The sequence below is a fragment of the Toxorhynchites rutilus genome, chromosome 3, assembly GCF_029784135.1.
Source record: "Toxorhynchites rutilus septentrionalis strain SRP chromosome 3, ASM2978413v1, whole genome shotgun sequence".
Taxonomy (NCBI): Eukaryota; Metazoa; Arthropoda; class Insecta; order Diptera; family Culicidae; genus Toxorhynchites; species Toxorhynchites rutilus.
Window position 1 is genome coordinate 168,698,258 of NC_073746.1, and position 26,496 is coordinate 168,724,753.

Consider the following 26,496-nt stretch of genomic DNA (forward strand, 5'->3'; position numbering starts at 1 on the left):
TTAAGCGAAAACTATTCGAAACTAAGAAGAAAGCTAATGGCATTAGTGATTTCCAGAGGAGGTGGAAAAGCGCCGCCGCCAGCATATCTGAGGATACTGTACGGAATCTAATGGCAGATTTTCCTAAGAAAGTTCGTGAATTTTACAGACAACGTAATCAACATCGAAGTAAGCTTTCCTTGATTTAGATATAAGTCTACTTTACTGGAATAAACAATCGGTTTTGTTTTATTACGTGAATTTTTATTTTACTGGGATTATCTTGATGTCCGAAATTTAACGTGGACAGGCTTTATTTGGCGTGCCACTCAAAATAATCTTTAGGCATTGGAACTTCAACTAGTGCTTAGTGAACGATTTAAAGTGTCTCCAATATTTCTCTCTTTCATTAGATTTCTTAATGAACAAAAAAAATTGAATGTCTATGAAAAATTAGACGCATGTAGGCTTGTTCTGCTTTTCATATCTATTTGCAGCGACAATTGTACAATGAGAATTTCCTTAGCCCGCTCCCACCTTCGCGTTTCTAACCCCAACAGCTGACAGTGACTTTCGTACGGCAGCAAATTTATTGGATCATATTATGGGAGGCTACGTGGAGCGAATCTGACGAATTATTTAACGGATTCGATGCGAGTGATCTAAGTGCAACGGTAAGGACCTCATTTTATAAAGTCGAAACAGATACACATACAAGAATTTCGACCTGTACGGGTCACTGAGTTCCTTACTCGCGAATCCGAACTGACGCAGGAGAGAATGGCATCAGGATTCCGAATTGTTTGAACTCGGCCTACGGCCGACAGTGTACTCGAATGAGAAACCCTAGAACTGCTTTTCAACCAGGTTGAGTTGCGGAAACCGATTTTTTGAGAAGATATGATCGAAGCCATTCAACGAGCCTCACGGAGCATCCAAGTTTTCGTAGTTTTGTCAGATGTAACCTGTGATCAATCTTGTCGAATGTTGCTCTAAGCTCAGTGTAAAAAGTGTCAGTTTGTTGCCCTTTTTTATCTCTCTGTGGGCTCACGAACGCCAGTTCACGATGAAAACGAAGTGAATTGTATACAACGTTATTACGGCTGCCACCGTGTGTGTAGAATCCATGGAGTTCATCCGTCGTGACAACTTCGATGAACTCGGTGTTATTATGAATACCACGATACTGTCACGTCACGGGAAAAAACAAGTATATTTGTCACTTGTGTTTTAGGTGGTGAAAGCTAGTCACGTGAAATGGAGTAAGTTTAATTTCTGATTTATTTAGCTTTTTTGCTAACATTTTAAATCTTGTCTTGCTTTTTAAGAAAGAAAAGGTAAACAAACAGCAATTTACCCGCTTGGTGGCATTTTTAGAACGAAATCCTGACTATCCAGTGGACGTAAATTTGTTTATTTGGATTCGATAAATGAGCTATGGAATGTAATTGAGGACTAAAAATGTAGCTCCCGTAAACCGATTGAAACATGGCGAAAGGTCTAATTTCGATTGTCCTAATTGAATAGAATTTTTTTGCGAGCGAGTTGCAACCCCATAAAATGGCAATGGAGGCCACTGGCCCAAAACGATCATTATGATTGATTATGTATAATATTGATTTGTTGATATTTTGCATATAAAATAATAACTGTAATGTTTTTCCAACATTGCAGAGCTGGTTTTTGTAATTCAAACATTCGCAATTGGTGGACAAGACCCGAATCAGGACGATAGTTACATCGAATAAGGCCATTGATCTTTTGTTTTTACGTAATAGATATTTTCAAAGATATTGTTTTGAAGACATACTTCGAATGAAAGAATATTCAAGTTTCAAATAAGGAAAATATGAATCTATCATTGCAAAGCTTTTAAATTAATAATTTTTAAATTATTCTCTAGTTCTTTTTCCATAATTTTGATATCCGTCTAAAGAAAATCTGAATAATTTTCTGCTTTCGGCAAATTCCTTGAAACTCATCAGATGTTTCATATGAAAATTATGCTTCTGACCGACGCTACTGACCGGTTTCTGTTTAAATAATTATATCAAACCTCATGTCCCGTATATAAAATTACACGAGAATGGGAAGGATAAGAGGATTAAACTTCAGAATCTCATATGGGAGTAGCTCAGATTATTCTGATCATGAGATGGATACATCCGGGTTTATTCTGAGATATAGAAGATATTATTATTCATCAAAATTGTAGAAACGGTTCTTAAAAATGATTCTAACGTTGAGCTATACTAAATACTTCTCACTATTCAGACGAGTAAGACAGAGCTGAGTACGAGAGTATGCGAGATATCGATTATTGAACTCATGATAGTCATGCTTGATCTCTAGAGTAATTTATAGAAAGAGGAAATTAAATTCCCATATATTCAACAACTACATTATTCAAGAGCAACCAAGTAGTCCTCCTCATCTTTGAACCAGCGTTTGATTTAGCAAACTAACGCACCAAGCAAATGATTCATGGAATGAGTCCGAATAGTTGGCATTGAAATACCAAATTATCGAGGTATAATCGCAAACTTGTCATTCTAAAACATACGTTCAATTAACCCTTTCAGGACCATAAGGTTACGGTACCTTATTAAATCAATTTAGCTATATGTTATGAATCAATAGGCACCCTAAAAACATAATTTATACTAAAAATTCAAAAAACTTTTACCTTTTTTTTTGTTAAATTTATGGCACAAATATGTCCCTATGGTCGCTATTATGTATTGCCAGTAAAAATAATAAAAAGGTACATTCCGAAATATTAAAATAAAAAAATAATTTACAATGGTTACGTGAATATTTAATTAATCCATGATTTTTGCTTGGGACATCGGCGTCCCCGTGGTCGTGAAAGGGTTAAATGGAATATTATCGCATACACTTATTAATTTTACCTACATAACGTTCAAACGTCCGAAATTATGCAACCGATATAACGTTCAAACGCCCCGAAATTATGCAACTGACATGTTTCTTATAAACGGGAATGAGCTCTTTCACTTCACGGAGTTTATTTTTACTCGCAACTATCCGTGACAATGATGATAGACACCAAAAGATTAAGTGAAGTGTAAGTGATCGCGAGAGGTACGGATGTTACCACTATACCAGATCGACCATCTTTAATGTGGTGAAGACAAAAAGATGTGAACTCATACAAATACTTAAGACGCTTCTGTCGGGATGGAATTCGTGTGAAAACGAATCGTTAAGGCAATTTTCCAGGCACACGCTGCAATTCCATCAGGTTCAGTCTGGTAGGAGGAATTTAGTTTGTTCGCCGCTCTCCGTATCGCTTCAATACTATCAAACCTGAGGTCGAACATCGATTCGGAAACAGAAGCCTTGTTTATATTTCCCTAAATTCAAGAAAAAATTTGAAACTCATTCCGTCATAGCATGTTGTCCGTAGAGTTAACGATGTAAGTTTCTGTCGAGCTCGTACTGTCGAGTAAATCATAGTCAGATTATGTAACAGACTATATCAAGAGTTCCAGAGGTAAGAATCGTTGTTCCGAACATATCGTGAACGTGATGCAGGCTTAATAAAAAAACTTCGGTTATTTGAACTAAGGGTACAGGCAAACTCTCACGACTGCTCGCAAAGTACAACCCAGGCGAGTGAATGATAACCTTGATCGTCAACTGAGGTGAATTTGGATGATGCCAACATCTCGGATTATGATTTGGTGATAAAAACTGAATGCTGTGGATACTATGCGGCGAATATGTCTCCGTGAATGCTGCAGGTGTTATCGAGCAAGAAAACAACCCAACCGAAGCCTCAAACTATCGTCCAATACATATTGGGCACCTACGAAGCGAAGTTGAAGATGGAGGGAGCAGTCACATTGGCTAGATGATGAACTAGTGGAACCGGCTGGCCAGGACTGTGACCGAAGAAGGGGTGCGCCGACTGATGAGCGGTATCAAGAGTAAAGTGGGAGGTCTCCGTAGCCACAATGGTTGCGCGTTCGCTTAGTAAGCGATCGATCGTGAGTTCAAACCTCAGGGCCCTCATTGGCCATCTTTGTGTTGTTACAGAATAACAACGTCCACGCAACAATCATCAGCGATGGAGATCGATCCACGGTCGAAATGAGATTATTATTATTATTATTATTATTATTATTTGTTTTATTTCATCCAACGTTATATAGTCTAAATGAAGGGTACTTAATTCTCATTTCTTCGTAGCCTTGTGCGAAACTGAGCTGTGTTCTCGTTAAAATCAAATAGATAAAACACGGAATTAAAATGACACATGATTGCTCGTATTGGTTCATTACCACTGTAGTCCTGTCTCCATCGTGGCAGGCGAAAGAATTCGAAGGTCCTAAGTGCATAACCAGGAACGTTTATGTCCACTAGTGCCAGGAGGTTAGCAGCGTCGAGTTCGACGTTCAGCAGCTTAGCGGCAAAAACAGCCTCCGCATTCTTCCTCCTTTGTTCTAATGTTTACAGTTCTAGTAACTGGCATCTGTCCTGGTAGGGCGGCAGATTGACCGGATCGTTCCACGGCAAGTTGCGGAGGGGAAATCTCACAAATTTACGCTGAATGGCCTCTATGCGATCGGTTACGGTACTGTGAAACGGATCCCAGATGATCGAACCCGTCTCAAGAATGGGACGAACCAGACTGACATACAGCGATTTCAGTGTGTAGGGATCTTTGAACTCCTTCGTTACCTTTCCAATAAAACCAAACTGTCGTCGTGCCTTCGAAATTACTTCTGAATGATGGTTTTTGAATGTTAAGCTCGAGTCCAAAGTAATTCCGAGATCGCGCACCGTCTGCACGCGTGTTAAGGGTGTTCCATTGACAGTGTATTCGAGTGATTTTCTGTGTATTCGAGGGGGACTTTCTTACGATGGAAGCTGATGATGTTGCACTTTGGAACGCTGAAGGTCATGTTGTTGGCACGGCACCATAATGCAAACTTGTCCAGTAGCTCCTGAAGCCGGCGACAATCATTTTCGTTATCACCGATCACGAAAATTTTAGTTTCGTCAGCGTATATCAGATAGCACCCGTTCTCCAGAAGTAAAGTTGCGTCATTCATGAAGAGCGAGAATAACAGAGGGCCAAGATTGCTTCCCTGAAGCACTCCTGAGAGACTACAGAACCAGTCTGACGTTGATGATCCAACCTTGAGATCGATCATCCATACAACTGCTCTGCTCTGCAAGACACATCGGGCTGCTGTTCTATAAATAACTCAGTTCTTTCATTACGAAATTCGCTACATAGCCAAAAATGTGCTCGATATCACTGTATTGAGTCACGATTGCACAAATTTTTAGTAGCAAGACCTACACGGAGCTATTGGACATCGACCAAGACATCATCTTTATTACAATTACTTTGATAAACTTTGCTTTATTACATTCAACTTCTCAAACCAGGCTCTCGTTAAACCTTTGGGAATAACAGAGGAATGCAAATGGAAATGACTCATGGTTCGTGGTGACTTGTGGCTCCAACCAAAGCTCAAAGAGACGTCATCAGCTTTTCTGGCAATGCGAAAATTCCCCGCGATAAACCTCCGAATTCCACGAAGTTTGGCAATCTAGCAGTTTCTGGGCCAAGCGGTACCAACTCAGCGACAATCGTAAAATATTTAGAAACACTAAAAGAGGTGAGTTCCTTCAAAGCCAGCAATACTCTGGATCGAACACGAATTCGGATACTGGCAAAGAAAAAAAAAACAAAAAAAAATTCTACACAAACAGATGGGATTCCGACTGTCCAAAAAGATCCAAGCGATCGTATAATCCAACATAATCAGGAACATTAGGATTCTGAAAATTAATCTCCATCACGTAAAGGCAGCGTCTAGTGTGCCGTCCAGGAGGTTCATAAAAGACGCTGTTAATCTAGCTCTGATTCAAAGCCCTCGAGTCCATGAAAGAAGAATAGTAGATATTAAGTAGATATTAAGATAATGAGTTCATGTAAGTTGTTCTTCATTCACTACAATTGATAAAACTAATAGTCGCAGTGGTTCAAGGCTCCCACAGAAGAAGTTGTTCTACGATGACAAACATGACATCCTAAGAGCTTCTGTCTTAGTTGATACATATCGAATTCTTTCCTATTACATAGTTCATTTAATGGGTATCTTCGCCTTCAGAATTGATGTTCCAACCGCCAAAGGAAGATCCAACATCGTAACTGTGTGGGGTTATTTTCCTGTGGGAGTACCTGAGAGAAGTCAACAAAAACTTCATGTTCAGCTGCGATACCAACGATACCAACGAAGTATCGACATTACCAACCGAGGTGAGTGTCTTTTAGAATTTTTGAATGAACCAACGTTCACAAACGCTATCAGTCTTGGACCTAACACGGTGCAGTCCAGTAATTTCAGAGAAAATTCATAGCCGGCACGAATCGGAAGAGGCGTCTTTGCATGAGAATATCGAGAGAGAATATCGATATCCCAAAAAAAAAAAACAATTGAGAACGATATTCCCTTGAACTCAAGTCGATATCGACTACTTTGAGGATCCCTGAGCTAGTGGTTAAGAAAAGCACTCAAAGGCTAAAAGATGGAAAACAATACTAGACGGGGACAAAACAGGTCACTTGGGCATCCTGAATATCCTACCTGTAGGACCATCCTCAGAGATGAACAGTGATTGGATGGAACCTAGGACTAATGACGACATTCCATAAAGTGTAATTGAACCTGAACCTGAAGGTGGTCCCAGTGTTCGTAATGGTTCTACACTGATGGGTCGAAAATCGGAATCAGAACAGGTGCCGGAGTGTATGGCCCAGAATAAAAATCTCTGTAGCTATGAGAAACTGGCCAACAGTTTTTCAGGCAGAAATAGTTGCAATAATAGGATCTTTAAATGTCTGCCTCAAAAGAAAATATAGAAATCTGCATATTCTCAGACAGTCAAACGACACTTAAAGCTCTTAATGGTTTTAAATTATGTTAAAAATTGTCTCGGAATACATTTGCTTTTTACGGCAACTGAGTCAGATAAGTTCGGTACAACTGTACTGGTTTCCATTGCGGTCATTGCTGTATAGAGGGAAATGAGCAAGCAGATGAACTTGCCAGAAGTGGCCATACCATTCACTCGTCTAAATCACCATCAACCATTCTGTGGAATTTCTGACTGTCATTTTAATAGTGGGCTGAATAAATGTGAAGACCGGTAAGTAAAAGCAAATTGGATGAGTTCAGCACATTCACTGGTCTTATAACAGGACACCATCCGAGCAAATACCATATTAAAAACATAGGTTTAGTACAATGTCTTGGAAAAAAGGTAGATGGTCGAGTTTCGAGCGACATAGCATGCGCTGCCATAACTATTTCGCAAATAGTGACGTCAGTCGTTGTGTTTATCTTTGATTGCCCACCACATCCATATAAAAATGCTATTTTCAGGAAGTAATTTATCAATTAAAAATGTAAATTTTTGTAGAGCTCCCGCTGAATATGAGGCTAATGTGATAGCGTGAAGTGAATATTTGTGAAATCACGTCGAAAAAGACGGATAAAAGTGATATTTCCATGTGCCATTTTCACTCCCACACGTTCATAGAAACAAACAATGTTTCATTATTTTACCGTTATGAAGTTGATGTTTCGAAGGCCCTCAGTGTCGGTGTGTATGTTGTGAGATAATAATTGCCAATTAATCAAAATTTCATCGAAAATGTTACTGCCTTCGGGAACTAAGCATACGAATGCTCTCTGGATCTTTTTACCACATGGGTAATCGAAATAAGCCACGATATAATTGTCATCTGTTAAAAAACAACCAGTTGAATGATTTCATGAGAATTTTGGCTCAAATTATCATGCAACCGTAAGTACTTTCAACATTGTTTTGTTTCTTCCATATACATTCCATATTGAATGCAAATAATTACGACACGATATTTGGCTTGCCAATACAGATACATTTCGCCTACTGCTCCACCTCTATATGTACCTCATTGAGTTTAGTATAAGATGATATTTGTCGCATTTGTAATGTCGAAAGCGAAACCTCGGAACATTTGTTCTGCAATTGCAGAGCTCTAACAAGACGCAGGCTTCCACACCTTGATCAAGCTACTCTGGAGCCCAAGAAAGTTTAGTCTGTGTCGCCGATCAGGATTATACATTTTATAAAACAGATTTTTCCTGATTGGCACCTATCTCGTTATACACTGCGTTTCACAACTATAGAACCACCCATTTTTTCTTAATGTCCAGAGAATTGAAGTATGTGGTGTAGGATATAACAACTATCTTCATTTAAAAGACTGGCTATTTGTTGTGTTCAGACGCAAAACATTCAAAAACAAAAATTCCAGTGTTTCATAACTATAGAACCAGATGGAAAAACTTTCTCTCTTTTACAAAATTTACGTCAATTTCACATGCATTACAATATGTTTCTAATTCGTAGGTCATCCTTAGTCAACGAGAATGATTTGCTAGTCCCAAGCGTCATGCTGTGTGTTTTTTGTGCAATTTGGTTGGTTCAGGTCAATCACGGAGAGCAACTACGAATTGTACAGTCTACCCAAGCTCAAGCTCAATTCGTAGGTCATCGTTAGTTCTCAATCAGTTCAAATAATCCATTCGGAGTTGTTTTAACCCAGCTGCGTCATGTTGTAGTATGTATCTCGTTCTACGCAGAGGATACTGCTTGTTTAAGCTCTTCAAATCACTCATACGGCTTGTAAGCTGCATCTACTACTCGTACGATCACTCCTCATAAGTTCTTAATAGAGTTTTGATCTGGTAAACAAGCTGACCAGTCCAGAATCTGAAGCCCCTCTTCAATAAAATATGCCTTGACTTTCCGGATGTTATGAATTGATGACCTACGAATCAGAAACATATTGTAATTCATGTGAAATTGGCGTTAATTTTGTAAAGGAGTGAGATTTTTTCCATTTGGTTCTATAGTTATGAAACACTGGCATTTTTGTTTTTGGAATGTTTCACGTCTGAACAATAAAGTTCAAATGGCCAGTCTTTCAAATGAAGATAGTTGTTATATCATACACTATATACTTCAATTCTACCGACTTCTTACATATCTCCGGAAACTCACAAAAAATGAGTGCTTCCAGTCTACTCCTTCATCAATAAACAGTAGATATGCTTGAAGCGCTGTAGAAAAAATGGGGCATACCACAATAGTTAGAATAAGGGACGCAGTGGTTCACACCCAACAGGGGAAAAAAGCCCAAGGCGAAAAAAAATATGCCACAATGAGATTAAGGAGGTGCCCAAATCTTGAGAACGCCATGCAATTGACTGATTTGAATCATTTCGGGTGAATTCACTTGAAGCTGTGATATTTTCGTTACTTCGTGCGGGGCGGCTTCTCGTTGGTACGGGAACACTCAACAGCGAAAATTTAGACTCAAATTTGCTCACTAAACTATGCAGAGCCTGCCGGCTGAAACAATTATTGTGGCCGAAAATTGGAGTAGGCACTCTTAAAGTTGCAACCACCGACTTCGAATTTCGGTAGTAATTTTCAATAATCATTAAGCGTTGCTCGTTCGTGTACTTCACTTCACTTCACGATATTTTGACTAACGTTTTGACATTGACAGATCATTAAAATGTTTTAAGGGTTCGTTCACATAAAGCTAGAGCTTGAGCTTGGGTAGACTGTACACTTCGTAGTTGCTCTCCGTGATAGGCCTGAACCAGCGAAATTGCACAGAGAACACACCGAATGACGCTTGGGAGTAGTAAACCATTCTTATTGTACAAGTTTCGGTGATTCGAACTTCAAATAGTCAGCAACGTCGCCGACCACGTCCTTACAGTCACCAGTGGAAGGGAAAGAATGTTAGTATGATATTCACTGCCCGAAGACCAGAAGGGTCGCCTCTATAGCGGCTCCTTAGGGGCTTTGGACCCACTGCTCTGGTTCTCAATAGTTTCGGACATGCTCCTATAGACATCCGCCATTCGCAGGCGGGGTTTTTAAGGGTTCGTTCACATAAAGACACAAAACAATCGAGTCGCTAATGGATGACCCTTTATAAGTGCTTAGTTGAAACGATATACATAAAGTTGGATATAATAATTATCTTCGTTTATAAGAACGAGGTTTATACCATGTATTGTTTTGGTCAGACGCGAAACATAAATAAAGGGAACAAAACATGCTTCACAACTATAGAAATTGTGATGTATTGGTTACATAATTACAAAATCAACGTCAATTTTATGTAAGTAAGGGTCTAATGTAGCCGTTATTTTTAAACCACAATATAATTAATTCCTCCACAGCGATAAGAACCACAATTCAATTAATAGAAAAAAATGGAAATAATTCAGAAACAAAACTCTGACCCAAGTTTAAGCATCATTTTGCATTGAATCACAAAATAGATTACCGCTATCGTATTTCTCCACGCTCTATTCCACCGTACCTTCGATTGACCCAGTTTAATTTAAACCGATGAAAATAATGACCAAAAGATTGTGACATGCATATATCTAACATACCCTCAGTCTAATATAATGTGTTGGCGGGCAGTTGGGTACATTACGTACTTTCTTTGCCCGAAGAGCAACATCGTCTCTAGTGCTCCTCGAAATGCAACCACCAGTACCCGCACCGGTTGAGTCTGGAGCATGAGCTGTTGTTATACCCATATATCGAATATGTTTGATTTTTTTTCTGAGTTGTCTGATACCGTCGGATGTGTGGAATGTCACTGACTCTTTCAACAGAAATGTAGGTATTCTGTTTTACTATCTCGGTCACCTTGAATTATTAATTGTATATCTGTGAATTCGTGAACATCACCAGCATCACAACATCGATCCTTGCCTCATGCGGAGGTGGGGGAAATTGCTTGAATTCGAGAGCAGACGACAGAATGTGCAGAAGAACTCCCAACAAAATCACCAGAAAAACGATCAAGTAGGAAGTGATAACCCACAATGAACACCATATCTTGCTCGAGGGTATTTTTGGCCCAACGATATGGCTACATGTATGGTGGTTTTTGATTCTTATCAACGCCGCCTCAATGCGGATTATTACCGCTTTGCCAGTCACGAAATATTGGATTCGCGTGACGCGAAGAGAAGTTGAGTGGAAACTGGTTTTTTAAATGCAGCAAAATTTGAATTGAAATTGAACAAAAAAAAATGATTGAATGCACAGAAAATTACATATTACACATGACCTCAGCACAACCTCACCAAAGTGCCGTTTTCGTATGCCAATTATGCATACATTATACATGCCTGTAGCGGGGGGAAGTGTATTGATTTGGCACTCTCAAAAGTGGAGCAGGAAAAAAAAGAAATTGCATAACACAAGCTGGCACTTACCTTTCATCCTCCAGCAGTGGCGTAACGAGCGAGGCCCTGAGGCGAACCACTTTCATACTCTGCAGTGGAAAGAGTTTGCAAAATGGTCCCAGGAACTTTGGTTCGTAGCAAAAGTGCGGAAACAGACGACAATGGCGCCACAGTCGGGTGTTGTGGCTGAAGAGATAGTTGTGTGTCTTGCCAAACTCAAGATAGTTCTCCATATCGCTATAGTCGCAGTTCAGCAAATGCTTGAGATTGTGTATCGCTATCCGGTCGTTCGGAGGGCCCCGTATTTGAACTATGTCAAAGTCCAACAGTGGCTCGTAGTGGTAAAAGTTACCGGGCATCGCATTCAAAATGTCCCCCAAAAAGGTGGAACCCGATCGCCACGTTGTGATGATGATACTCCGCATCGGTTGACCGTTCGTTTCCGGTGTGAGATCGGCAAGCTTGGTGGCCTTGTTATCGTACTGTCCGTTCGGATACTCAAACTCGGCCATTTCGTCTGCTATCCGCGATCGCTGATAGCTGAGGACATCGTCAATCGTGACTGTGGAGTTCTGGGGCGTTGGTATGGGTGGGTACGTGTCGTACGATGAAGCCGCGCTGAATGTTTTCATTCTGGAAAAGAGACAATACAATTTCAGTTAACAGTCAGTCGATTTCTTGATACTGCTGTATTTCAACATTTTTACGACAACCAACACAAATTCAATTGGAACAATGACTACAGCATCAATACAAAGTGTTGTTTATTGAATACCTTTTTTTAAATGGTTTAGTAGTGAATGTACAATGTGCATAACTTTCAAAGAACGTATAAATGCTTTTGAACAGTCGACGTTTAAAGACATCGCTCAAATAGTTTTCACATTCAAAACATTTATGAGCCATAAATAGTGCAATCATATGAGTTAACCCTTTCGTTTTCATGGTGATACGCGCTGGTGTGATCGATGTGCAGATCACACCAGCGCGATATGCATACTTTTCGGCGCAGTGCTCCGTTCATCGGTAGCACTCCGGCGGAGCACACTGCCGTATTGAAACGGTTAACTGAAGAATTCGGACTCTGACAAACAAGAAACTAAAACAACAGCCTTTCAATTTGCCTTGAACTTCAAAATAGCCCTTCTCACTGACAAGGTCGAGCAGTAAAAGTAGCTGTGAATGTAGATTGGTGGCTTTTGAAGATTGCCTGAATTGGTTCAATCATCATGCGAATTTATTGAGTGGAAATTCAACTTTTACACGTTTTTTTGCAATGCAAGCATCTTGTGAATTAAACGTGAGGTTGTCATGAATTTTTAACTCATGTCGCTTGAATAGTGGTACCTTCAAAAAAATCAAGTGATTTTTCCATTAGTGACGCTGTTTACGCCCACGAATTTACTGAGTGATGTATTATCAACAAATAAAAAATAAGACAATATTTCTCTTCCATAGATGAAGGGTTATCAATATATAAATCAATATTTTTATCATGTGTTCTATGTAAAAAAGCAGTACATTCTCTGCAAGTGGGGAAAAATCTTGAGCGAAAATTGTGTCTGATGATACTTTCATATTTTGGATAAAGTTTTGATGGGAATTTAAGGTAATTTACAGAAGTAAGTTATGTTGGGGTCTGGACTAGAGATTGGCAAACCGTTCACGAACGGTACGAAAGAAATAGTTCGCCAAAAAGAGTGAACGAACGGTCACTCTTTTTTAAATAACGGTAGTTCGCCCCACGAACTGATTGCGAGCGAACGGATTCCTAAAGAACTGTTTGCGAGTGAACTTTTTGAGAACGAACTGATTGAAAGTCAACTGTTTGTGAACGAACTGGTTATGAACGAACGAACTGTTTATGAATATAATATAATATAACGAGAACGCTTGTAAGAAAAATAAAACGATATTTTCATTTACGAGCAAAATACATGTAACGCAGTTTACGGATTTCGCTCCAACTCGTCTATGGGATTGGCATGACACTCTCAGAACTTAATGAAACTTTCTGGGCGTGAAGACCTTACCTAAATAAGCAACTTGGCATACTTAGTTTTCTGAAAATTTATCTAGACTAACATATGGAAAGGGCTACATTTTTTTGATTATTTTTAATAAAATTTTTTTACTCGAAAATGGTAAGTCCTACAAAAAAGTGATCCATGGAAGAGTTTTAGGAAAATAATTGAATTTTCAGAAAAAATACTTAAAAAATATTCCTTGATATCCTACACTGAAAAAATTCGATTTCAAAAACTAAAAGTCGGTTTTCTCAAAATGCATGGCAAATATTGTATATTTATATCGAGTTATATAACGTAACAAAAAAAATATTTTTTTCGATTGATGCAAAACTGTTCATGATTACTCAAAAATGCGCAAAAACTAATTTTATATCACCCAGCAGTGTTTATAAACCTTTCTTATGCCCATTTAAGAAAATTTTCGTAGACAAACATGATAGAAGAAAAAGTCTGAAAAAATTTGAAATTGGTATTTATTAGTAATGTAACGGCTAGTAGTTTGGCCGGGTACCGGATAGCTTCAAGGCCTAATAGGCGGATATCTGGCAGTCGGATATTCGGATTTTTATTTGTGAATACGAAACTGGATGACACTGCATTTGTGCATGAAGTGAATAAAGGATTACATTTTAGAAGAAATAAACACACTTTTACATAAAAATAATGAGCTATGAATAAATTTCTCGTTTCCGTGGATATCCTTTAATAGAGATTCAAGTTTTCTGCAAGGAATCTTCAACAGGATTTTTTTCTGATAAGGATTCAACTATTTATGAAAAGATCAGAATTACTTAATTGCAACCTTTTTAGACCCGAGGATCAAGTCAGACTATTTAGGAGTTCTTCAAACGTAAACAGTCAGTGGCAGACAGTGGCAATGTTATTGGAGTACATAAAGCATTTTGCGACGAATAGTCTGAGAGTATCAGCTCATCGTCATCTTCAAGACCTATAAATGAAACAAAAGAGACGAAACTGAATCAAACCTTATACACGAAACTCACGACACACACACCTGTTTCAACGAAGTGGCAAATGAAAATAAGAGTTGCGTTCAGGAAAAAAAGTCCCGTTGCTAACGAAATCGACGAAATGTGAATCACGTTTGCGATCGATTCGGAATTTGGTGGTCATTAAAATCTAACCAGTCAATCGAGGGCAAGGATTGCTAGAGTTTATCTTTCAGTTCCTTGCAGTAGTATTACAGCGAAGACTGTTCTCTGAAGTTAGCCTGGTTTACGGAACAAAGCGTAATCGATTGTCATCATCAACTTCCGAAAATTGATTATTTATTCATCATAATAATAACCACTGGGTAATTTTGAGTACTGTTCATAAATTAATATTATGAGTAAATATTAATTTAATTTAAAATAAAATTTTTAGCATTTCAGTAATCAAATCTTATTTTTAATTGTGGATAAATGTTTTTGGTATGCTATGCTAGCTAGCTAATGAGCTATTTTGTTATGATTTATGCTGTTTTTTTACCTTCGCTGATTTTTTCCGGCCTATTTCCGCCACTTCAGTGCCAATCACTGACATCAGGAAGACGACTACATCGGTTCCTACCTATCAGACTCAACATCTCATGTCAACTTCTTTTACTTTCCTTACGAAGGAAGACGTAACCAGAGATTTTTCGCCTCAGAAAATCTCAACGACGCCAGCTGGGAACCCAGGTCGATCGGGTTGTGAAGCTGTTACGCTAACCACACAACCACTGGCGCCGTCCGTTATATATTAGGCTGTCAAAAAAGTCCTGCGGTATTTCCGCGAGGTGTCGTTGTAAGCGCGTAGTTCTAGTTGTATTCATTGTATCGAGTCATACTATAGCTTGTTGGAAATGTATTTTTGCGCGCTATAATATAGTCCTTGGCAGTGTTTTGTTTGGTTTAGTCGTTCGTGAGTTATAGTGTCGCAAATATGGAGCAAAATAAAGAGAAAATCCGACATATTTTACAGTACTACTATGACAAAGGCAAAAATGCATCTCAAGCTACCAATAAAATTTGTGCAGTTTATGGACCCGATACAGTTTCCATTTCCACCGCACAACGATGGTTTCAACGTTTTCGTTCTGGTGTAGAGGTCGTCGAAGATGTGCCACGCTCCGGAAGGCCCGTCGTCGAAAATTGAGACAAAATCGCTGAATTAGCCGAGAAAGACCGGCATAGTAGCAGCCGTAGCATCGGCCAAGAGCTGGGGATAAGTCATCAAACCGTTATTAACCATTTGAAGAAGCTTGGATTCACAAAGAAGCTTGATGTATGGGTGCCACACACGTTGACGCAAAAAAACATCTTTGACCGTATCGACGCATGTGAATCGCTGCTGAATCGCAACAAAATCGACCCGTTTCTGAAGCGGATGGTGACTGGCGATGAAAAGTGGCTCACTTACGACAACGTGAAGCGCAAACAGTCGTGGTCGAAGCCCGCTGAAGCGGTCCAGACGGTGGCCAAGCCCTCATTAACGGCCAGGAAGGTTCTGCTGTGTGTTTGGTGAGATTGTCAAGGAATAATCTATTATGAGCTGCTTCCCTATGGCCAAACGCTCAATTCGGACCTGTACTGCCAACAACTGGACCGCTTGAAGGTAGCACTCATGAAGAAGAGGCCATCTTTGATAAACAGAGGCCGCATTGTCTTCCATCAGGACAACGCCAGGCCACACATTTCTTTGGTGACGCGCCAGAAGCTCCGGGAGCTCGGATGGGAAGTTCTTTTGCATCTGCCGTATAGTCCGGACCTTGCACCAAGTGACTACCACGTGTTTTTGTCCATGGCGAACGAGCTAGGTAGTCAGAAGTTAGCCACAAAAGAGGCCTGTGAAAATTGGCTATCCGAGTTTTTTGCCAATAAGGAAGCGAGCTTCTATAACAGGGGTATTATGAAGTTGACGTCTCGTTGGGAACAAGTCATCGAACAAAACGGCGCATATTTGACTTAAAACAGATGATTGTAACTAATTTTATGAACAAATGAAAATTCAAAAAAATACCGCAGGACTTTTTTGACAGCCTAATATGTTCTGAGAAATTGTGGTTTTTATTTCCAACATCCGCATAGCAAATATTGACCGGATAGGCCGGATATCCGTTTCATCTCTAGTATCAATGTTTATTTTATAGTTTCTATGTTTGACTTACTTTATATCCAAATGGAAATTCCTCTGAATTTGGTCTTGAAGCATGTTCAAAGTTATGCTAAAAGTTCGAAAAATTTCATAATAATACCAAGTGGAAAGTTCACCCAAGAATATCAGGTTGAAGGCATGTGTACTTCATTCGTGGACAAATTCTCAAAAGCAATGTACAAAACAATTCGTACATTGCTTTTCCACAAGTTCTTTTTTATCAAAAAATAAAATTGAGATCCAAAATGAAAACTACCGAAGCTTCCTCATTTTACGGTACTTATTTGTTTAAAAACTTACTAGAAACATTTATTCAAAATAATTTGTACTCCAAAAACTATTTCTGTATTGTTTATGTTTACATCTTAAAAAGTTACGTTATATCGAGTTACATTATATCGAGGTTGCTTTATATCGAGGTTGCCTTATATCGAGGTATAACTGTAGTTCAGTCCTTATATGGTACACCATAGAGGTGTATTTTTCACCATAGATCATGGTGAAAAATGCACCTTTTTAGTTTTTTCACGCCATTCTTATTAGCTTTGAGAAAAAAATAAGAAAAAATACTGAAAGTACATCTTACTAAGGTGTATCGATCAATATTTTCAAACAAGTTTTTCATCAAAAAATCAAAAAAAAAAATTTTATTTTAATTTTAAATTAATTTTTTATTTTTGTTGATTTTTAGATTCAGTACTACCCTAGTATTTCTTCCTACGTCTATTTTAACTATATTTGATTTTTTTTAGAATTTTTAGAATGATTTTCGTGGTACAAAAACATTCTATACATTTTAAGTCATTTCGAAATTTTGAAAAAAAAAATTATTTTGAGACCCAATTTTACTCTAATTTTTATTGGAATGCGTTCGTATGTGTTGTTTTTTCCACAGGTTGCGTATTTTTTCTTGAATTATTTGGGCATTTTTAATTTATTTTGTATTTATTTCAGTACTGCTCTGATTTTTATTTAAATTTTTTTTTTCATACGTCTAAATTTTGTCGGTATATTTAGAGCATTGCGCTGTACAAAGATTTTTTTCTCGTATCTTAAAATATATGAGATTATCTTTACATTGGATTTAAATGGTTTACCAAATTCATAGGAGTCAACAGTACGATAGAACTCTGTGAGAAAAAAAAGTCCTTGTGGAAAGATCATTCGGATTAATGAGAAGAACACTTAAAAAAATCCAAATAACTATATTTTTTTCAAGATTTCAAAAAAATAAAAATAATAATGCAGACAATGAAGAAAATTATTGTTGTGTCTCGCAATGCTTTTAAAAATTCAGGAAAAATTACGCCACATGTAGAAAAAAAAACACATACAAACGCATTTAAATAAAAAGAAGAAAATGTAGAAAAAAAAACACATACAAACGCATTTAAATAAAAAGAAGAGCAGAAGTGGGTTTCAACGTTATATTTTTTGCACCGCGTATTTAATTTTTTTTATTATTAGATTTTTTTGATGAAAAAATTGTTTGAAGATATTTATCGATACACCTTAGTAAGATTGTAGTATGATTTCAAATCCCATTTCCAAATCTCATTTCAAATCCCATATTTCATAGGCCATATATCATTCCATAACCCATTTTTTAAATCCATCCCCAAAACCCATCCTCATAAGCAGTTGATTGTTTCTTAATAAATGACTCATGCGTAGTCACTTCGATTTACAATTCCCATGAAACATTCCTCAAGCACAACTGCATTATTTAGTTAATTGCTTTTCCCCACATTCATCCATAGAAACAAGCCAACGTGCGCTGACGATATGAATGTACTCTTACATCATATCGCGCGCAGCTAAAGGCAATAAACCAGTAGCCAAAACAAACCTAGTTCTATTCTGATGAAATACGCGACCATATACAAAGTCGTCGTGACACTTTACGATTTCCCATGAAATCGATATGCGCGCTTACGAGTGCAGTAAGCATTATTATTTCTTGACCCCATTCACATCGAACACTGCATTCGATTGATTGGCTATTCCCCTTTGAAATCAACTTGGCTCCTCCCAGTGAAACTCTACACAAATTGTTGTAACTACTAGCTTAGGACTTTAGTAACCAGTGTTAAGGAGTTCTAGAGACTCACGCCACGCGATAGGTCGTGTTGAGTTTTCTTCAGATAATTTAATATAAAGAGTATCGTGTCTTTGGTACCAAAAAAAAATGAGAAATAAAGTGTATAGAAGTTATTTGATGTTGACCGTGTTTGTGAACTAAAAACAGTTGATGACAACCGTGAGTTGAGAATGGGTAGAAAAACGTTTGATGGCGACCGTGTTTTAAAAAGAATTCATGCAATCTTCGGATGCGAGTGCGATATGATAGTGCTCGACACGTAAAACGAGCCACAGGAAAAGCGATCCGATGTAACAGCTCTAGATGTGCGACGGTATTTGAATTCATCGGAAAATCGGCGGAATTCCAGGAGATCCAGTGCAATATTATTGAGGATGAAAGTGAGCAAGAGTACTGCGGTGCAAGAGTGAAATGAAGTTCGCTGATAAGAATTAGTAATCGAAATTCTTGGTGTGGCTGAGTGAAACAAAGCAAGAAAAAGTGTGTGCAAAACCAACCAGCCGTATCACAACAATGTACTAAACTGTGATAGTAAATGTGAACCCAAAAATTGGAGTGAACAAAGCATGGACATTACTGATTATCACTTCAGAACTTTTTTTATCGCAGTGCGAAACGGTGCCAGAAAAAAAAAAAGCAGCTAACTGAGTAGTGAGAGAAACAGTGCCAGAAGAAAGACTAACTGTATCGCAGTGCGAAAGGGCCATGTAAAAAAAAAAAAAAAAAAAAAAAAAAAAAAAAAAGTCAGATAACGGACTGTAACAACAATTACCGAAGTGTCCAGTGAACAACGACCTGTGCAATGAACATGGAAAAAAGCTGCCTAAGAGTTGGCTCGCAAGTGCTCCTTGGAAGGCGAGACCACTGCCAGCAGTAAGGAACTGGCAGGCGGGTAGATAGAAAACCAAAAGAGGCGCAGAAGAAAATTCCCGGCGAAGGCCATCAACTAGCAGCAGCAGCGTGAGCAGCAAACAGATGAGCAGCAAATCAACCTAGACGGTGGTCCAAAGGAAGTTTTCAAGTAAATGATTAAATCTTTTTTTTTATCGATTACGTCTGTAGATTATATACGATGAAAGTTCACTTCAGAAATTTTTTTTTTTAATCAAAATGATATGATGAAACAAGAGTGAGTTATTTGAAAAAAAAAAGAAGACTAAATAAATGAAATGCAAGTAGATATTATACAATTAAATAATTTTTATCATTCAAATATCATCAAAGAATTAATGAAATAAATTAATGAAATAAATTAATGAATCACGAATGTAACACGAATAATAATGAAACTTTAAGGAATTCGAATATGAACTAACATGGGATTGTTTAGCTCTAAAAAGGTAACGAATACTGGAGATCCACAGGTCACAGTTCTAAATTACCTTGAGCAGCATTCTCGATTCCATGAAACTAATGAAGTTATATTGTGTGTGATTTTAATCATCACACTATTGCTTGCATTAAACAAAGTTTACAAACTGTATAAAAATTGTACGCGGACAGAAGCTTTGAGAGCCGCTCGAACTATCGCTGGTCTACAGGAAATAGCATAAAAACACATATGCGTATATACATTTTTTTTTCTCTTCCTCTCTCCTCCTATTTAAAAATAAATTTAATCTTTTTCTCATCAATAATTAAATACAAATAACATACAAAATGATTTCGGAAGTCGAGCTCAAAGAATTTCTAGAATTCCTAGATGAAGTAGGAAAAGGTAAAGGAACGGGACCATTTGCTCCATTACAAACGAGCGAAGTATTCAATTCTTGGGAAGAATTGTTAACTCGAATACGTGAATTGCCTGGAGATGATCCAATTACCTGGATAGATTATGAAACTGGCAAGAGATTACACCAACAAAATGAGAAGTAGGGTGTACAAATTAAACGAACAAGTTCTCTTCAATGGATCGACTTAGAGAAATCGAATTCCATTTAAAGAAAGAATTTCAAAACCTAACCAAAAATAAACTTCGACCTAGGACCTTACAAAATATTGAAATAAAAAGACAGCAAATACAAGAAAACTTGGAGGAATATAGAATAGTTTTAAAAACATTCGAATTCAGAATCAATGCATCTAAGTGGAATGAAGAAGTAGAAACCTACGGAGCATTGAAGGTAATATACCAAAAGTGTATAAAATTACTTGACAATTCTCAAGTTATACAACGAGAATATGACAGTGAGCCGGAAACAAGCGAAAAACCTCCTGGCTTACTCCAATATTTGAAACCAGACACTGAAGACTCATTGTTAAGAGTGCGCAGTGAAATAAATCTGGTCAAGAGAAAATTTAAGCTCAAAATACTAGCAAAAATTGTAGTTTGGTATCTAAGAGCAAACAACAAAAAGATAATGGCGTTAAGTATTAAGACAGCTGCTGAACTAGCAACACTTATACCCACCTATGATGGAAGTCCAGGTGGAGTAAAATCCTTTATTGATTCCAAACAATTCTGGACAGAATAATAACAAGTACTTAAACCACAATATTAACCATAGAAATTCAATGATGACCGATCGATTCAACCAGAGAAATTATTCTCAATGCGGATATCAGAATAGATACCCAAATAACAACAGAAATTTCAATCGGAATTGGCAACAATATCCCATTAACAGAAATTTCAACCAAGGGTCACAACAATATCCTACTCAAAGAAATTTCTACCAGAATAACAATAGAAATCCTAACGGAACTTACAATAGAAATAACATTCCAGCTAGGATGTACGCTGTAAATCATCAAAATATTCCTCGACGGAACGCACATACTAACAATAATCAATTTTATCCACAAATTGAATCGGATAATAATTGCCAAGCTTTGGTACCATTCAATAACAACAATACAGTACCTAACCCCAACAATCAAACGACGCAATCAGGAAATTACAATTCTGATTATTTTTTAGTCAACCAGTAACAATTGAACGCAGATGTCGACTAACTGGACAATTGTTACGGTCAGACTCACCGATTTTGACAATAAATTTAAATGCATCAAACTTTATTCAGGTCAAAGTGCACATGACTGGAAATAAAGTATGCAACCTAATCATTGACACCGGTGCAGATATTTCGTTGTTTAAAGCACGAAATATTCTCCCAACTCAACCTGTAAATAGTAACAATAAAATTAGATTAACCGGAATTACGGAAAACAGTGTAGAAACTTTAGGTATAACAAATACAGCTATGTGTTTTAATAATACTTTAACTTTAAATCATGATTTTCATCTAGTTACCGCAGACCTACCAATACAAGCAGACGGTATACTAGGAAGGGATTTTTTAATAAATTATAAGTGTTTAATAGACTATGAATATTGGCTACTTACCTTTAATATAGCTAATGTACAGATTTCAATACCAATAGAAGATAATTTAAAAGAAGGCTTCATGTTACCAAGCCGTAGTGAAGTAGTTAGAAGGATACCATATTTAAATATTATAGAAGATATGGTAGTTCATTCGGAAGAAATTTATCCAGGAGTTTTCTGTGGAAATACTATAATTTCACCAGCAAAACCCTATGTAAAATTTGTAAATACCACAAACAAACCTTTGTATATACACTATTCAGAATTTAAACCTACATTAAGTATTTTAAATAATTATACAATACTTAATAGTAATAACAAAAATAATAAGAGATTCGATGAAATTTTTAAAATCATAGATACAGAAAAAATCCCCATATATGCTAAAGACAAGTTTAAAAATTTAATTGCTAGATATCAAGATATATTTTGTCTCCCAGAGGAGGATGTGACTAGAAACAATTTCTATTCACAGAATATTGTTCTTAACGACAAAGTACCTGTATATATTCCTAATTACAAGACGATTCATGCTCAACATAATGAAATAAATAGACAAGTGAATAAAATGTTAGAGAGTAATATAATCGAACCCTCGGTTTCACCATATAATTCACCAATTCTTCTTGTACCAAAAAAATCTTGTGACAATGACAAGAAATGGCGTTTAGTTGTCGATTTCAGACAACTGAACAAGAAAATTTTAGCAGACAAATTTCCTCTACCAAGAATTGATGATATTTTAGACCAACTTGGAAGAGCAAAATATTTTTCAACTTTAGATCTCATGTCAGGTTTTCATCAAATACCTTTGGACAATGAGTCTAGAAAATTTACAGCATTTTCAACACAAAATGGACATTATCAGTTTACGAGATTACCGTTTGGATTAAATATAAGCCCAAACAGTTTTCAACGCATGATGACCATTGCAATGGCTGGTTTAACTCCAGAAATATCCTTTATTTATATTGACGATATTATCGTCACGGGATGTTCAGTTAATCATCATATTTCAAATTTGACTCAAGTTTTTGAACGATTAAGATTTTATAATTTGAAACTTAATGCTCAGAAATGCAAATTTTTTAGCACTGAAGTTACCTTTCTAGGTCATAAAATAACAGAGCATGGCATGTTACCAGATGATTCTAAATTTTCAGTAATTCAAAATTACCCAATCCCAAAAAATGCAGATGAAGTCAGAAGATTCGTTGCATTTTGTAATTATTATCGAAAATTTGTACCAAATTTTGCATTGATTGCAAATCCACTTAACCAACTTCTAAAAAAGGATTCAAAATTCAGATGGACAGATAATTGCCAAAACGCATTCAACATATTACGAAATTCATTAATGTCACCTAGATTACTCCAATATCCAGATTTTACGAAGCAATTTATATTAACAACAGATGCTTCAGACATTGGCTGTGGAGCTGTATTGTCACAACAAACACTAAACGGAAATTTACCAATAGCATTTGCAAGTAAAACTTTTACACCTGGCGAGAAAAATAAACCAGTTATTCTGAAGGAATTAACAGCCATACATTGGGCTATTAATTATTTCAAACCTTACCTATACGGTAGAAAATTTTTAGTACAAACAGACCATAGACCATTAGTTTATCTGTTCGGAATGAAAAATCCAACATCAAAATTAACCAGAATGCGTCTTGATTTAGAAGAATATGATTTTTCAATTGAATATATATCAGGAAAATCGAATGTAGGAGCAGATGCTTTGTCGAGAATAATAACAACTTCTGACGAACTAAAAAATTTAAACATATTAGGAGTAAGCACGAGAGCAATGACTCGTAACATAAAAAATGATGACAGAATAGTAACATCAACAGATAAAGAGATTTCTGTACCAAGAGAACTTGATCACTTCTCTACGTACATGACAAATAATCCATCAGAAACCAACAAATTAATTAAACTTGAAACAAAAGTTGACAAAAATGAAATAAAATTTATATTAAAGAAAAACAATAAAATTATTGCGCAAGTGCATCAAAGAATTTTAAATGGGAGTCAGACATTAGAATCTGCACTTCTAAAAGTGGAAGAATCAATGATTAAAATGAACCAAAATAAATTAGCGCTCTCAACTAAAGATGAAATTTTTAAAATGCTATCAATTGAAAACTTTAAAACGTTAGCAAATGCACGAGTCTATTTAATAGAAATTATTATTTACAATCCACCAACATTTTTAACAAAAAGGGAAAATATTCAAAAAGTATTATACAATTATCATAATACCCCTACTGGAGGACATATCGGACAACATAGATTATACCTTCAAATAAGAGAGGTGTACAATTGGAGCAATATGAAAAGATCGATTGCAGAATTCATTAAGGCCTGTGAATTATGCAAACGAAACAAAATCATAAAGCATACCAAGGAAAAACAAGTAGTAACTACAACTTCATCTTATCCATTCGAAATTATTTCCATAGACACAGTTGGACCTTTACCTAGAAGTCACAACAACAATAGATATGCAGTTAGTGTCCAATGCGACTTGACAAAATATGTCGTATTGATTCCTGTGCCCACAAAAGAAGCTAATGTAATTGCTAAAGCATTAGTAGACAATTTTATTTTGACTTATGGAACATTTCTAACTTTACGTTCTGATCAAGGAACTGAGTATAATAACGAAGTCTTTGAGCAGATCTGTAAAATGCTTAAAATCGAACAAAAATTCAGTACAGCTTATCACCCTCAGACGATTGGATCGTTAGAGAGAAATCACAGGTGTTTAAATGAATACCTGAGATCTTTCGTTAATGAACATCAAACTGATTGGGATGAATGGTTAAAATTCTATGCTTTCAACTATAATACAACCCCACATTCAGACCATGGTTTTACACCACATGAACTCGTTTTTGGAAATAAAGCTAAACTACCACAGGAATTATTCAAAAATGGAACAGAACCAATATATAATTTTGAACAATATAGCAAAGAATTGAAATTTAAAATACAACGTTCTAACGAAATTGCAAGAGATAAGTTAATAAATCAGAAAGTTCAAAGAGCAACCAATACTGAAAACAATTGTAACCCAATTCATTTAAATATAAACGATAAAGTTTATTTGAAAATAGAAAACAGAAGGAAATTAGATCCTTTCTACGATGGACCATACATAGTGCAGGAACTATTAGATCCTAATTGTAAAATTTTAAACCCTAGAACAAACCATGAAAAAGTTGTACACAAAAATAGATTAATAAAAACATAAACAAGAAATATGACAAACAATTTGTATTCCATTCCAAACGAATTTTTTTTAACACAAAAAAAAAAAATTTTTTTTCCCTATAATTTCAAAAATATTTCAATTACAAGAGTATAGTAGTTAGTTAAACTTTTAATTATCCTTAATATCTTGGTAACTGTTTAAAATTACATTATTTATTAAGTATCTTACAAATCCAATATATATATTTAAAAATATTCACATGAACTTTCGAATAAAATTTATATCAATGAAATAAAAACTATATGTATCAAACTTTGTAACATTGAGAGAAGCCAAGGAACAATTATTTGAAAACCAGAATACTAAGAATGATTTCATTTTATTACATCATTCTCCCGAAGAGGGATGGTGTAGTATGATTTCAAATCCCATTTCCAAATCTCATTTCAAATCCCATATTTCATAGGCCATATATCATTCCATAACCCATTTTTTAAATCCATCCCCAAAACCCATCCTCATAAGCAGTTGATTGTTTCTTAATAAATGACTCATGCGTAGTCACTTCGATTTACAATTCCCATGAAACATTCCTCAAGCACAACTGCATTATTTAGTTAATTGCTTTTCCCCACATTCATCCATAGAAACAAGCCAACGTGCGCTGACGATATGAATGTACTCTTACATCATATCGCGCGCAGCTAAAGGCAATAAACCAGTAGCCAAAACAAACCTAGTTCTATTCTGATGAAATACGCGACCATATACAAAGTCGTCGTGACACTTTACGATTTCCCATGAAATCGATATGCGCGCTTACGAGTGCAGTAAGCATTATTATTTCTTGACCCCATTCACATCGAACACTGCATTCGATTGATTGGCTATTCCCCTTTGAAATCAACTTGGCTCCTCCCAGTGAAACTCTACACAAATTGTTGTAACTACTAGCTTAGGACTTTAGTAACCAGTGTTAAGGAGTTCTAGAGACTCACGCCACGCGATAGGTCGTGTTGAGTTTTCTTCAGATAATTTAATATAAAGAGTATCGTGTCTTTGGTACCAAAAAAAAATGAGAAATAAAGTGTATAGAAGTTATTTGATGTTGACCGTGTTTGTGAACTAAAAACAGTTGATGACAACCGTGAGTTGAGAATGGGTAGAAAAACGTTTGAAGATGTACTTTCAGTATTTTTTCTTATTTTTGTCTCAAAGCTATTGAGAATGGCGTGCAAAAAAAATGAAAAGGTGCATTTTTCACCATAGATACTATGGTGTACCATATGAGGACTCAAATATATGATACTACTGCCAAAATATTTTATTCAGTACCCTATACAATATTTTCCATACAGCTGGTGATTTGCTTT

The 26,496-nt window shown here is 36.5% G+C and overlaps 1 protein-coding gene across 1 annotated transcript in view; it reads right to left on the minus strand.

Moving 5' to 3' along the window:
- LOC129775841 (carbohydrate sulfotransferase 1-like) overlaps positions 1-26,496 on the minus strand; it is a 130,100-nt gene that overhangs the window by 90,783 nt on the left and 12,821 nt on the right. Inside the window, exon 2 of the mRNA XM_055780985.1 lies at positions 11,328-11,930. Within this exon, the coding sequence (XP_055636960.1) occupies positions 11,328-11,930 (603 nt within the window). The remainder of the gene's footprint in view (positions 1-11,327; positions 11,931-26,496) is intronic.